The 15,519-nt window shown below is 34.8% G+C and overlaps 4 protein-coding genes across 4 annotated transcripts; 2 read left to right on the forward strand and 2 right to left on the reverse strand.

Annotated features, from left to right (window-relative positions):
- The first annotated feature begins 616 nt into the window (after positions 1 to 616).
- LOC113349164 (probable glycosyltransferase At3g07620) lies at positions 617 to 3,681 on the forward strand. The gene is made up of 5 exons (XM_026593090.1): positions 617 to 773; positions 1,125 to 1,850; positions 1,942 to 2,072; positions 2,426 to 2,774; positions 2,866 to 3,681. Exons 2-5 carry the CDS (start codon positions 1,200 to 1,202, stop codon positions 3,565 to 3,567), a joined length of 1,833 nt encoding a protein of 610 aa, XP_026448875.1. The 5' UTR covers positions 617 to 773; positions 1,125 to 1,199; the 3' UTR covers positions 3,568 to 3,681.
- A 409-nt stretch (positions 3,682 to 4,090) lies between these two features.
- LOC113349165 lies at positions 4,091 to 6,287 on the forward strand. Its single transcript, XM_026593091.1, has 4 exons — positions 4,091 to 4,367; positions 4,552 to 4,710; positions 4,839 to 4,909; positions 5,772 to 6,287. The coding sequence occupies exons 1-4, from the start codon at positions 4,173 to 4,175 to the stop codon at positions 6,034 to 6,036; spliced, it is 690 nt and encodes a 229-aa protein (XP_026448876.1). The 5' UTR covers positions 4,091 to 4,172; the 3' UTR covers positions 6,037 to 6,287.
- Positions 6,288 to 6,444: 157 nt separating this feature from the next.
- Positions 6,445 to 9,273, reverse strand: LOC113353968. The gene is made up of 9 exons (XM_026597432.1): positions 8,924 to 9,273; positions 8,681 to 8,757; positions 8,316 to 8,544; positions 7,957 to 8,111; positions 7,812 to 7,857; positions 7,610 to 7,701; positions 7,282 to 7,378; positions 6,980 to 7,036; positions 6,445 to 6,869 (listed from the first exon to the last, which is right to left on the reverse strand). Exons 1-9 carry the CDS (start codon positions 9,071 to 9,073, stop codon positions 6,798 to 6,800), a joined length of 975 nt encoding a protein of 324 aa, XP_026453217.1. The 5' UTR covers positions 9,074 to 9,273; the 3' UTR covers positions 6,445 to 6,797.
- Positions 9,274 to 11,303: 2,030 nt separating this feature from the next.
- On the reverse strand, positions 11,304 to 12,392 carry LOC113351982. Its single transcript, XM_026595872.1, has one exon. It carries the CDS (start codon positions 12,390 to 12,392, stop codon positions 11,304 to 11,306), a length of 1,089 nt encoding a protein of 362 aa, XP_026451657.1.
- Positions 12,393 to 15,519: the final 3,127 nt, after the last annotated feature.

Consider the following 15,519-nt stretch of genomic DNA (forward strand, 5'->3'; position numbering starts at 1 on the left):
TAACCAAAAAAAAACCCTAATAGAACTTTCGATTTCTAGAAGTCAGCTTGGATATAAAATTTTAAAACGATTTATAGAAGCAAAAGAGTTCATTTTTGCTTCTGACTTCTGTTCCAAATTTCTGCTTATGTATCCAAACGCATAATAAGAAGTTGCTTTTTTACTTCGAAGTTAGAAAAATCAGAAATCAGTTTGACGATAATTTTTCAGAACGATTTCTACAAGCAGAAAAATCATCTTTTTGTAAAGCAAAACAGTATCGCTACGGAGAAGCAGAAATCAAAAGCAGATTTGTATTCCAGCGCCCGCTATAAGTCTCCTGACCCGTGTTTCTCAGTCTTCACCAGACCAAGTATCCATCTTTTGACTTTTGAGGTATGCTTTGACAATTTTAATCAACTGAAATAGACCGGCAAGTGGCAACATACTGGGCGAGTGCGCACAAAAATCTAGAGAACCGACAAAACTACTACCGCTGTCGTATATGGATATTAGCAAAAGCAATTAAGGAAAAGCTAAGTTAAAGCTTAACTAATCAATAAAATAAGCCAAAGAAAAATCTCACTTAAGAGTACTAGAAAACATTCCCGAATTAAGTCGCTGTTAATAATAGTAAATCCAACTTGATATAATAATGATGGAGAGTAAATGATAGGTAGAGTAGATAGATTCTGTACTTATCACTCCTGCAAAAAAAAAAAATCCAAAAGCATTTCATCTCTAAAATTTGTAGAAGAAAAATGAGATCCGAGCAGCTAGTACTTCATTTACAGGTACTCCTCTTTTCTCTTTCTCTTTAAAAAGCCATTACTGAAGAGAGTCACTGATGATCATCAAAACCAGAATTGTCTCTTTTCCTTTTTTTTTTTTTTTTCACTTGGAAATCTTGATTTCTTGAATACTTACTCTAATTTGTATTCTTAGCTTAAAAGAATGCTAGGGTGTTTTTTAGTTCACGAAATCTATTGAAATTCTGAGGATTTGAAACTATGAATGTTCCTAAAAAATGGTGAATTACTTAAATTCCTGATACAGGGCCATAGTACATAGATGTTAACACAGAATTTTGCATGACCCATTGCTTGAAATCGTAATTGATTTTGTGGGTTTGTTGTAATTTTCAGGTTGAGTGAGAGAAATGCTCTGATTAAAAATCAATCCAATTGAATATAATTTGCTGGGTATAGACTTTGTTTACCATGAAGTTTGCTGCTGCACACCAGCATCAAAAACCATGTCTAGGAACAAACAAATTTAGGATTTTGGTCTTGGGAATGGTAGCAATTGTCTTTATATTTCTTCAGACTTTAATCATTCCGTCCGAAAATATACCGGGCACTACAATGTCAATACATGAAAGAACTAGCATTTTGGTTGGGGATGATTTCTCCTCTATGAATGATTCAGACTTGATATATTCGCCTAAGCTTCAAATCGAGGATTTTGATATTAACTTGGCGGAATTTGAGCTCGGAGGAGAAGAAACAATAAATGACAAAGATGTGACTAATGTGTTTATGAGGAAAATGGATGGAAGCAATGGTGTTAATGATTTGTCATTCAAGGAAGTCTTGGTAAGGGATAAGGAGTCTGTTATGGATCAAGATGTGGTTAGACGAGATAACAAAGAACAGTTTAAAGGTGATTTATTGGAACGGAACAATCAAGTTGTTGACATTGAACATAATGTGACACTGCAAAGAGGTTCTGTTGCTTCTACAAAAAGTTCTTCGATATTAAATTCACCTATAGTTAAGAAGATGAGGTGTGATATGCCACCGAAGACAGTAATGACAATGGAGGAAATGAACCGTTTGTTGCTCAGGAAACGTGCTTCTCAACCTAAAATGGTAAGGATCTCCTGAAATATGAATTTGTTTCGTAGAGAATTTAGTTTCAATTTTCTCACTCAAATTCCTTACGATTGCTGTGTGTGTATAGAAACCAGAGTGGTCATCAAGACGTGACCATGAACTTGTATCTGCAAGGTCACAGATAAAAAATGCTCCTATAGTTGGGAATGATCGAGACCTTTATGCTCCTCTGTTTCGGAATGTTTCCATGTTTAAAAGGTAATCCAACCGAAATGACTTGGAAGTCTAAATAAATTTATCTTGATATGCATGTTCAAATAAATCTCGCAATACCATACTTAGAATTAGTTGGCTAATGAACAGTTGTGATTGTCTTCATTAGTTTATGATTGCCCTAATATATCGTGGTAAAAGCTCAATATTTCACCGATACCGTAGGTTCTATTCAACTTCCTCAGTCAGTATTTTGTTGCCTGTTCATGAGGTCGGTGTTTCGGATTCCTAGGTCCTGTACTTGGTTTGGATTCCAGAGGCTTCATTATGAGTATTTATGCTTGTTGGTGTTGTGCTTGTCTGGTGATTCTTAAACTTCGCGGTGATAATGGTTGCAGGAGCTATGAACTAATGCAACAGATACTCAAAGTCTACATTTACAAAGAAGGAAAACCACCCATTTTCCATGTTCCAATTCTGAAAGGGCTTTATGCCTCTGAAGGATGGTTCATGAAACTAATGGAGAGTAACAAAAAGTTTGTCGTGAAGGATCCAAAACAAGCTCACTTGTTTTACATGCCTTTTAGTACTCGAATGCTGGAACACGCAATGTATGTACGTAATTCACACAACCGGACAAACTTAGCTTTGTATTTGAGGGACTACACAAACATGATTGCCTCAAAATATTCTTCCTGGAATAGAACCAATGGAGCAGATCATTTTTTCGTCGCTTGTCATGACTGGGTATTCCCTTACTTGATTCCAATTTCCAACCCTTTCTGTCGTAGTCTGTAATTGGATTTTACTACATTTATTTGTTTATTGGTTTTCTCAGGCTCCATACGAAACAAGGCACCACATGGAGCGTAGTGTTAAAGCGATGTGCAATTCTGATGTTACTCAAGGTTTCAAGATTGGCAAAGATGTATCCCTTCCAGAAACATACGTGAGATCTGAAAGGAACCCTCAAAGAGATATTGGAGGGAAAGCACCGTCTAAAAGATTAATTCTTGCTTTCTTTGCTGGAAGCATGCACGGATATCTTCGCCGCATTCTGATAGAGCAGTGGAAGGACAAAGACCCAGACATGAAGATCTTTGGTCCCATGCCTCCAGGTGTAGCTAGCAAAATGAATTACATCCAACACATGAAAAGCAGCAAATATTGTATATGTGCAAAAGGTTATGAGGTTAATAGTCCCCGGGTGGTTGAAGCGATCTTCTACGAATGCGTTCCCGTGATTATATCAGACAATTTTGTCCCTCCATTTTTCGAGGTGCTAAACTGGGAGGCATTCTCAGTTATTGTTGCAGAGAAAGATATTCCGAAGTTAAAAGACATACTTGTATCAATCCCCGAAGAGAGATACTTAGAATTGCAACTTGGAGTGAGAAAGGTGCAACAACATTTTCTTTGGCATCGGAATCCTGTGAAGTATGATCTCTTCCACATGACCCTTCATTCAATTTGGTATAACAGAATTTTTCAGATTAGACATGGAAGCAGGAATCAAAGCCCAGGAGGGCTAAAACATTAAGAATCTCTTGTATAAATAGAGAGGAAAACTCACCATGACCGAGTTCTTAATGGTGAGTGCTTGTAGTATTCATTGAATCAATATAATCCTAAAATTTGAATCTTTGATGCATTATTCAGTCAATGCAGCAGGCACAATTTTATACTTACTCCACATAAAAACATTTGGCATCTGACTCAGACTGAGTCAGACACCAAGTCAGATTCAAATCCTGAGTTAGATCCAGGCAAATTCAGTCAATGCAGCAGCAGGCACAATTTTACACTTAAAGTCTTAAACTCTACATAAAAAACATTTGGCATCTGACTCAGACCGAGTCAGACACCAAGTCAGATTCAAATCCTAAGTTAGATCCAGGCAAATATGCTGTAATTCTTGTGAAAAGAGACGCGCTTGCTTTCAGGTGGGTTTTACTGCTGGGTTGTTTGAAAATTTAACTCGCAGTCAAGAAATTTTCACACTAGATCTTGTCTGAAAAGAATATAATAAATGACCACTTTACCCCTCATTCTTTACTCTGCAATCAACAAAACTTGCAGCAAAAAGAGATCATGAAGAAACAGAACAGATAATTTCTCCAGTGAAGTGAAGAAGAAGAAGATAATATGGCTACTGAAAACAAATCTAGTAATTCACTCAAGTTGAAATCCAGCAGCAATCAAGTTATATCACCAAAAGGAAAATCTGTTCTACCTCTGAAAAATCCCACCAAGAAAATTGAGATTCCATCACCAAATAATAGCAAAAAGATTGCAGATTTAAAACAAAAATCTGCACTTGCTCTTTCTAAATTAGCTGAGGTAACTTTATTAATCTTGATCTCTTTGTAGTTGTTAATTAATTTTTGTATAATTGGGCATCTGGGTTTCTCTGTTCACTCAACAAAAAGGATGAATTCAGCTCAAATTCTCTGTTTTTTTCTGATTGATTTTGATGGAGGAATAGTTTTTATGTTCTGAGAATTTGTGTTGATATGAAATTCAGTTGAAAGGAAAACAAATTACCACAACTACTACTACAAAAACAAAAACAACAACAACAACAACATCATCAAAATCTATAGTCAAAAGCAGTGGTGTAAGAAAAAGATCAGCAAAGAAAGTTTTCACATTAGCTGGACAGAAATATGACCCCCCTGAAGAGGTATTTAGATCCATCTTAGACTTCTTTTGAAGCAATTGTTTATTTCAGTTATTCAGTGTGATTTTAAGGATGAGAAAGTCCTCATTAAGGTCTAGAATTTCTGAGATTTGTGGTGTTTATAATGGCAGAGAGAACCTCTAAGGATCTTCTATGAATCGCTATCGAAACAGATACCGTCAAGTGAAATGGCAGAATTTTGGTGAGTTGAAATTATCGATGTCCAAGCAATTGTATTCTTAAACATGCTATTGATGTTAGAATTCTGAATCTTGTTTCAGTTTGTTGAGTAATTTGTGTTGCTAGTCTGTTCTGAATTATTCCAACTGATGGCGTTTGATATAATTGCTGTTAAATTTGGTGTTACTTTCAATAAGATCTGAGATCTGAGAGAGTTGTTGATTAACCGAAATGAATGATTTATCTTTTATGGCTGAGTTCACGCAGTGGTAGATGAATGTGTAGTTCATCTCCATAGAGCGGCATAATTCTGTAGTTACATGTCTCTATAGTAATTTTAGGATGTTAACTTAGTTCCGGTGCGCGAAAGCCTAATACGTTTTCATAAGTTCAATTACAATTGGCTCCGAGGGTGCCATATCTTGCCATATTTGGATACCGTTCAGTAAATTTTGTTGTTCTAACTTTTGGAATGGAATTGTTCCTTGGTCCTCCTTGCATAGACAGCCTTGTTCTTAACCATCACAAGTTCACATGTTCAATTTGTATCAGTGTTATGGCTGAAGAGGTATTTAGATCACATTTATGTGGGTTTTAATCACTTCGAACACTTTCAGTACGATTTGGTGTCGCTCTCTATCATCTGGGTCATTTACAGATACTTGAAACCTTCTGTTGTTTTGAGATGGCTCCAAATTTTAAATTGGCAAGTCCTGTTGAAGTTTGTTGAAATTAATGAGAATCCTCCAATTTTCTTAGATGCAGTCTTGATTCCTAGCTCAGTAGATTTTGATTCTGCGCAAGAGCTCAAGTTCAGTTTGCTGCATGTGTGTACTACATTGTTGTGTGAAGTAACTCGGAGTCATTTAATCTCTTCATTGCAGGATGATGGAACACGGATTGTTATCTCCTGAAAGAGCAAAGAAAGCATACGCTAGGAAGCAAAAGAGGCAGCAGCAAATCAGGAACGGAATTCCAATAAAGCCTCAAAAACCTGCTCTAATAAAGGCTCCAAAACCAGCTGATAGACCAGAGAGCTCACAAAAGCAACAAACACAACCATCAAAAAATGGTGATGTGAAAATGAAGAAAAGGACGGCAGATGATGATGACGATTTCCTTTTCAAGCTCAAGAAATCAAAAGGGTAAATATTGAATTTATAACCCTTTTGTATGTAACACGATTTTCCGATTACCTTATACAAGTCCTGGAGTTGATTGCCAGTGATAGAAAGTTTATTTGATTCTGTATTTTTCAACATGAATTCTGAATGGACGAAAATTCCATTGACTGAACACATTCAGTTGTAGATCACTTACTTGGATATTCTTTGTAATGTATAAGTCGATTACACATTATGAGAAATAAGCAAAACAGCTTTCGGGTTCTTGTTTCCATATTTCACTTTGTAATTTAGCTTTGGAAAGGGCTTGCCTGCACCTGAATCTGATCACATCTTATATTATCATTACTACTGACCTCCCTGCCTCCCTCCCTTGGTGGAGACAGAGAGGGTGCGAAGGATACACAAACAAAAAACAAGGAGACACAGAAAGTAAAGGAACAATATTCCATTTATGCTGATGGGTAATATTCACAGTTTGACAGAAGATGGGTTACATTATAAAACTAAAACTCTATTGTGCAAGGTAAACATTTTTATACCTTGCAGCTTTTACATTTCAGTATACAAGTAAGAGATGCAGTGACGGATGAAATAAGAATCATCACTTTCAAAAGGGGGAAGTTTCTGCAGCAAAGACTAGACCTTCTGGAGAATATAGCAGATTGCGGCGGTATCCTGTTTGGAAAATTTGGTTAAGAATTGTGATGAAGGATCACTGCTTACTAGCATAAAATCTCTGCAGAATTCACTAATAATAAGTTGGGTCCTCCATGACACTGGTCCCTACCCACGAGGGTGCTGAACTATGACCAAGATCGAATCTGAGAGGTCTTTTCCATCAGCAGGAGATGTTGGCTGCATAGTTGCATAAGAAATTTTAGTATCCGTAGTCCATCCAAACAATTTTAAGTTAACTACAAACACAGTACAAGAGAATGAGAGGATATGGAGATTCTGTTACTTACTAGCGCAATATGCCAATTATGAGAACTCAAATCCTTGAACTCTTTAGCATTCATTTCCTGAAATAAAATGAATTTGCATAAATATATTAATATTTAAAAATGAAGTATTTCTCAAATGCCGCACTTTAACTTTCTTATCTTGTTGTGTTCACCGATGTTAGATAATCTTCAGCAGACAGGTGAAAACTATGCTTATCTTTCTAGATCTAATTGTTATTGTTGAATAATATGAAAATATCAAATGTATAAAATTCACTAAAACGAGGTAACATGAAAGAAAGAAAGAAAGAAAGAAGTCATACAATGCTATATATTGGAGGCACTACATTCGCTACTTCAGTCCTCACAGCTGGCATCACAGAGAAACGCGACGACAACTCCTGTGACCTGAAAGTCCATCTGGGGAAGAGAAAAGGCACACATTGAAATTACTAGCTTTATAAAATTATATGTAGCAAGAATCTCGAACTAAGTTCTAATCATGACAAAGGCCATGGATGCTTCAAGAAAACAAACAAACAAAAACGGATCACTTGAACATCTTCTACCCTGTAACCAAAGTTACTACGTTACCGAATCATTCAAATTCTGATAATAATTCCCCTAGGATATCATGTTAAGAGAACATACCCAATGTACAAATAGATACAGAACTGTGCCCATTCGCGAACTAATAATCTGAGCCAATAATTATCCGATGCATTATCCATAGTGATGTAAATCTGCAGATCAAAATATACACATGTTCAATTTTTCAAGGAGATTTACACAAATCATTAACCCATTGAATTATAATAAGTATCATTGATGAATTGAAGTAGGAGGTCTATACCAAAGTTTCTGCCACTGCTACTATTTGCATTGCACCTTGGAACTTCCTAAATACGAAAGAAAACCATGAGTATAGTTTCTATTGTTCTTTGTCATAGAAAATTGGAACTTGATACCAAAATAGAAACTCAAATGAATAAACATACTTCAGCATAGTATATTTTGTGTATATTGCATCATGCATGGCTTGAATATCCTCATCTTCTATGTATGTCAGCTGTTCCCGCAATTTTAAAAGATTTAGAGATATGTGATGGAAGATCATATAGAACGATACGAAGTAGTTAAGCACCAAAAGGATCTGAACACAAGAAAAAACACAAATGGGTCAGGTTATCTTTCATAAGCAGAGATGTTCATTTCCATAGTTGAAATTGATTTAGACACATCTCAACAATTTTCTCATTGCAACTCAAAATTGAAATCCCCCCACCATCTAACAACCAGAAATTCTATGAGCACCAATCTGTGAGTAAGTAAACAAAGAAGTTGCAATAAAACTCACTGTGAAGTAAGGTACCGAAGCTCTATAACCAACAAGGGTCAAATAGAAAACACAACCAAGTAAAGCTGTAGTACGTCGTTCGGGTAGTGATAGACGCTCACACATGATACAGTAACCATGAGCAATGAGTAAAAATGACACAAAGGAAGCAGTTTGAAAGAGCACTCCAGTAATGTACATCCCAAATGACATCCACAGAGAACATATCTGGAGGTTAAAACAAGAGTACCTACAAGAAGATATTTTACAAAATCATTAAAAATTAATGAAATTTCCCTCATAATAATCTTGAATCAGCAACACAGTATTGGATAGTTTTCAAATCAGCAACACAGTATTGGATAGTTTTCAAAAGGGGCATGTACCAGAAAAGAAAAGATAAGCCAAGTTGCAAAGCTTTGATTACTGGAATTGAAGCAAGTGTCCACTGTAGATTGTTGGCCTGTACAAACAAAAAAACCCAAAAAGAAAATTAGACAAATTTGGGTTTTTTTCCCCACCAAATCAAGAAATTGAAGATAATTTAGTAAAACCCAAACAGGAAACTAAGAATAAATAAATAAAAAAAAACCTAACTTTGAAATGAAAAATTAGTACTAAATAGTAACCTGAAAGTGACGATTTTTCCAAGTATTAATAGTCCATGAAAGAGCTGAAACAAACCAAATTGATAAGAACCCTAAGTAGAGTGAAGGAAGAGGTCGATAAGCTTCATTGATATTAACACCATATCCTCCAAAATTCACTGTTAAGTCCATTATTCTCTGTTGAGGTTCTGACTGAATGTGTTGTTGTTGTTATTTGATGATGATGATAATGAATGAAACTCCTGCTGCTGGTGGCATAATAAATAGACCCAAGGCGACATTTTAGAGCGGATCGGTTTGTTATTTGGCAAAATTTGGTGAAGAGACAACGTCACAGACTTCTAGTGCTTTTGTTGGTGTTGGAGCAGGCAGGGCAAAGGAACCACAACACTAAGGTATCAAAAAATCGGCTTCTTATAAAGTGTCTGCAGCAAAATTATACCTTCGACCAAAATACCCTTTATCATAATTAAAATATAAAATAAACGGAAAATGGGTTATTTATCAAAATATTTTTAAAACATGGTTCAAATGGACGAGTAAAATTATTATGGGTGAAATGGACACCAGAAAAATAACAAGGATGAAACTGGATTCATCCTGACTTAAACTAAAAAAATAGCAATGATGAAACTGGATGCATCCTGATGTAAATTAAAAATAAGAAAAAGTATTTGAAAATGGGTGGGATGAGACTGTTTACATCCTGACTATTTTTACATTGTTGTCCATTTAAACAGTATCAAAATATAAATGTCCTTTTCACCTAGGACTTGTTGATTTTGGTCTTTTTAACCAATTTTGTGTAAAATAAAATATGATTACTTTTATCTACGGAAAATGGGTCATTTGTCCAAATATTTTTAAATTACGGTTCAAATGGACGAGTAAAACATAGTTTGGGTGAAATGGCCAAAAAAAAATAGTAAGGATGAAACTGGTTTCATCCTAGCTTAAATTTAAAAAATAGCAAGGATGAAACTGGATACATCCTGTGTAAATTAAAAATAAGAACAAATATTTGAAAATGGCACGATGAAACTGGTTACATCCTGCCTATTTTTATATTTTTGTTCATTTAAACAGTATCAAAATCTAACTATCCATTTCACCCAGGAATTGTTGATTTTGGTCTTTTTAACCAATTTTGTGTTTTATCTATTTCATGATTCTTTCTCACGCCCGACCGAGATTATGGAAGAACAAGTTTAATGATGGGGGTTCTGAGAAATAATCGGATAGAGATGGTCAACTGGAAAATGTCCGACTACGGTCAAATAAAGAAGCTGCAAAATGAAGTTACTACAGACTACAGTAAACAGTGCATAGAAGGCTTGGGATTCTACTCGAGCATAAGTTATGTCTGTTGTCAAGGCCAGTTTAGTACTCTTTCTCAAGCAACTAGTCTAGATTATCCCAAATTACTAGGAGTGTTGGACTTCATGTCACATTTCATGGGAAGCAGCCAGAAGTTGAAGATAAAGATGATGCGTGAGGGATTTGGCCTGTTTGGGGGAAATGAATTCAGTGCATGAGTGATATCATGCAAGTCGAGCCATTACTTGGTGCTTTCAAAATTTATGCTGATATGCTGGGTATAGACATGCTTTCATAGAAAGATTGTTAGATAGATTTTTCCTAGCAAAAAAAATAGATAGATTGTTAGATCAATTCTATGTCCATAAAATCAATAAAAAATCATGAAAAAAATACAAGAGGAAAATATCTACAAAAGTTTTACAATTTTTCTTTTGTGTTTGTCACTTCAATTGTCACCGACTGCAAAGACCTGGCCGGACAACATCAATAAGGTAAGCAAAGATTGTTCTTGGGAAGCTGAAAACACTTTACAAGAAGCCGATTTTTTTTTAGTGATCTTCCTCAAGTTCAAGTAAAATATACCGCTAGAAGGTATAATTTTGCTGCAGACTACATTGCCAAGGAAGCAAGGATTAAAACCCTTAAGCACATGTCAACTCAATTAAATCCAAAAATCCAAAAAAAAAAAAATTAGCATCCTTTCTAATATTTTTGATAAATAACTTGTAAATCGCTTATAATATATTTGCTAGTTAATGAAAGTAACCTTCACCAAAAAAGTAAAAAAATATCACGTGTTGTATTGGTGTCAAATTGTAAAATTAAGTTATAAAACCACAAAAACTAGTTAAAGTTTCAGTTGAGATGGAAGTGGCAAATTCCCAAACTTAAATTAGGCATGTTTACGATATTGGGGCAAAGTTCAACTACTATGGTAATTTAATGTGACTTGATCATTAAAAAAGTAACTCTCAAGTGGTGTACTAATAAAATATAAAACCTAATCTTTGTTGAACGAGATTTAGGTGGAGAAATGTATATTTTTTTTTTTGAAAATAAGACTTATATTACTGAGCCACCGTTAATCTGCTAATTCAGACTTTTCTGAGACTAACTCATGTTGAGTTGCTCTTCTAATGACTGAATTTGTTGGATTAACAATGGCAGAACAAGATACAAGGGTAGTGTCATTAGAGTTACATAATTCATAAGCTTTGACAGTGTCAAAAGCTATTGCGGGAAATAAAAAGCTAGGAGCTTGATCAGACCAAAAAGATGTATTGTTTGATCTTCTCCCTTCCTTTGCCAACAAGTCTTCCACCTTGTTAGCTCTTCTATCTACATACTGGAAGCCTTTAAAGGAAACTAGTTTAGCTGCTACAACTTTAACTTCTTCTAAAACTGCTATGCATTGCCATTTCACTGAATTTGTCTTTCCTTGCAGATACGATATTGTAGCTTGATTGTCTCCTTCTATTATCAAGTTTTGAATATTGTGTATGCTGGGACATTGCGTTGCCTTGGGAAGAGCTACAGCTTTTTCCTCTTCGGCGGAGAAGGTCCTGCACCATCCATGTTCTGCTGCTGTAAAGGTTTCTGTTGAATTACGAATGACAAAACCAAAACCTGCACTAGTGATTTCAGATAGCCAAGAAGCATCACAGTTCAGTTTCAGAGTATTTGCAGGTGGTAGTTGCCAATAAATATTTCTGGAATGATTAATGCTGTGCAATCTGTGATTAGTGTGTCTGTTGTTTGGGTGCCAATAAACAAAGTAACTTGATATAGCAATTGCTAGTTGCTCAGAAGTTCTAGTTTTGTTTTCAAACACTCTCAAACATCGTTCTTTCCATATGAACCGGCACTTTGTTGCTGCTAAAGCCATAAAAATTGAATCTAAGTTTCCTATCTTCCATTCATTATAATGTTCCAAAAAAGTTTTAGCATTTGTTAAGTTTAGAGATACTCCCTGAGAAGCCATTGGTGGTAAGATCCAAACTTGCTTGGCATATGCACATTCAAAGAAAAGATGATATGTAGATTCTTCCATATGCTGACAGAAGACACATTTTTTTTCCTCATCTGTGGCTGCTCCTAGTTTCATTTTTGTTGGTAAAGCATCCTGCAAGCACTTCCATATGAAGAGCTTTATCCGTTGTGAAGTATCCATACTTCACAACCTTTCCAGAATCTTTTTCGAAGCATGGAAAACTAGAAGGCTAGGATTCATGAGTTTAGCATACAAGGACTTGACAGAAAATTCACCATTCTTTGTTAATGTCCATCATAGTTTATCTTTTTTGAGGTGGCCATTCCTATCTGTGGGGAAATGTATATGGAGTCACTAAGAAGACATTTTTTCCTTTTTTGAACTTGATAAATTAGGCGAACAAATCAACAAGTATATGCGATGATCAAATAGAATGCAAAGTCAATCTTTATTTTTCTATTATGTTGTTGTTTCTTTTTGTGCGATAGCCTGCTGGGTCCAATTTTTTAATTAATACCCGTCTGTAAGCAAGAGTTAATAATTTCAAGAAAAGAGGTCAATGCAACCTAAAAAAAATAAGCTTCATAATTAGATGTACATTGCTTTCTAATTTATTTTCTTACTAGAAATAACACGTGCCGTAACACACGATATGAGGCTAACAGAGAGTTCTAATAAATATCTAGAGATAGCTTGTGCCATAACGGCACTGCTTTAATATGATATATGATTGCTGTAATTTTTCTTTTTTCCGGACTTTAAATTAAATCGCGTTCCTTCGCAAGATAGTTTTCTATTTTGTTTAAATTAATAATGTCTATAAGTACATTGTAAAATTATTCATATACATGGTAAAATCATTTAAGTAATATTGTGTATGTATATGAGTTATGAATAAAAACAAATAAATAAATCTCATTTCCCATTAAATTCATCATGCCACCGTTGAATCTAATTAATGCATGTATGATATGTTATGATTTCATTTAATGTTTCTTTGAATATTTTGAGTTAAGAGGTGATGCGATAATTAAAGATTAATAAATTTTGATTGATAATGGGAGGGGTTACAGAAACGACGACCGTTGGATGTGTTAATCATTTTGTTTCAGTAATTGAATTTTTGTTTAATTTTTGTAAATTATCTTTCTGGTACTTTTTTCTCAAAAAATCTTAATCATTTTTTTTAATTGAATTGAATTTTTATTTATGATCCTAATTATGACATAACTCAATTAGTGTATACTCATAATGATTATAGGTTATAACTCTTACATCCATCAGATGTCTTTCGCTAAGATGAGACTGAGATGGTCGGATGCAACATTTGTCTCTCAAAATGTTATCTTACCGTCCAAAGCTCAAAAGTCTTTTTCTGTTTTGTATTATAGATTTTAATACTCGCGCGGAGATGGACACTGCTTTCTAATTTATTTTGTCAGTATTAAAATCGCTTCATTTTACATAAAGTGAGTCTTTTGGTATTTATACAGTTTTTAAGGAAAACACAACAAGCTTTAACATTTTTGAAGTATTTATTTTTAGGTGCTCCAATTAAAAGGGAAAGAAAGAGAGAGAATGGGTTAAGATCTTGACTTTGGCCGAGGAATTTTTACCAAAAGTTAAGATCGAGATTTTTTTAATTCTTTCAGATTTTGCTTTCAGTTTTAAGGTTTTCTGCTTTCAACACTGGTTTTCTTCTTTTCCTTTTCTTGTTTTAGCCATGATGGAAGATCTTGCTAGTTCGAATCCATCTTCTTCTGTTAGTTTTGACTATAGAAGGTGAATTTCAAGGGGTTTCTTCCAAATTGGGTTTTGGTGGTGATTGATATGTTTCGTCTTATGAATTTTTCTTCTATGTTTGTTAAGGAGAAGAATCTAATTCCCGAAGCTATTATGGAGTATTTCCCACATGTGTTTGTTGAAGGTGGGAGGATTAACCCAGTTTCCTATGTTAGGTTTAAAGAAAGAGATTCATCGATGTGAGAATTTGGTAGTGAGTGTTTCTGTAGGTAAGAAATTACCATTCTATATGGTACGTAGTATTGTTTATAAATTTTGGAGACTAAAAAATAATTATAATATTTTTTGATTAATGATGATAACTTGTTTCTTTTTGAATTTGATCTTGAGGAAGACCGTATTACTTCTCTACAGCATGATCCTTTCATAAAACCATGGTCCAAAATATTGGACAAGAGATAGATGAACTGCATACCATGATGGATGAACACACATTAAAAGTTCTAGAATGAATTATGCGAGAGTGTATGTTGAGATAGATGTTGATTGTATTTTTCCTGCTAGTTCCTCTTTTAGTTGATGGAAATGACATAATTGAAGTGAAGTTTGAGTATACTTGGAAACCTCCCAAGTTTGATGAGTGTAAAATTTTTGGACATACATTATCTCAATGTCCTATGAAAGTTCATATTCAACCTAAGGTGGTGGAGAAATACGCAACAAAAAAGCCAAGTGTGGTAGTGGATGCTAACGGGAAGGGATCCTAAGGAAACAAGTTCCGCTATTTCTGAAGAGGATATTATTGTTAAAGATCTCCTTGAAAATGCGGGGTATCAAAATACACCACCAACTTTTTCTTAGGAAACCTGTAAGGACTAAACTTAAATATAATTCCGAGAGTTACAACTTAATGAATCTCAATCAGGAATTATATTAAGAGTTTATATCTCTTCCTATTAAAATCAATATGTAAACGGAAACAAGTCCGTGAACCTGATTATACCGTGAGAGTACTTGGACGATTCCAAAGATCAATATCAATCAAGTCGTATCCAATAATTACGATGGACGTATCTACTTTGATTGATTTACGTACAACCCGTGATATTTCAATTATAAACATAAATAATACAATGCGGAAAAAGAAATAACAAATTCACCAAAAATTTTGTTAACGAGGAAACCGCAATTGCAGAAAAACTCCGAGACCTTGTCCAAATTTGAACACCAAACTGTATTAAGCCGCTACAGACTCTAGCCTACTATCAAAACTTCGGAATGGAATGTAGTTGAGACCGAATCCAGCGTCACAGTAATTCAGTTGCATTCACACTTCCTACACCTCTTGAATCTCGTAAGACTCTTCGCAATTAATTCCCTTAGCTGATGTCCTTTATAGCCTAAGAGTTGTTTCAACTTAACTGAAGACTTTTAAACCAATATTCCTCCCCACAGATATGCCTATATTTAATTTTCATTTTGATCAAAAGATCAAGGTGAGATAGGAAATCGTTTGCAATAGACAAAGTTTAGCGAACCTCAAATTCCGGTAATTACGACTCCC

Source organism: Papaver somniferum, chromosome 2, assembly GCF_003573695.1.
Source record: "Papaver somniferum cultivar HN1 chromosome 2, ASM357369v1, whole genome shotgun sequence".
NCBI classification, from domain to species: domain Eukaryota; kingdom Viridiplantae; phylum Streptophyta; class Magnoliopsida; order Ranunculales; family Papaveraceae; genus Papaver; species Papaver somniferum.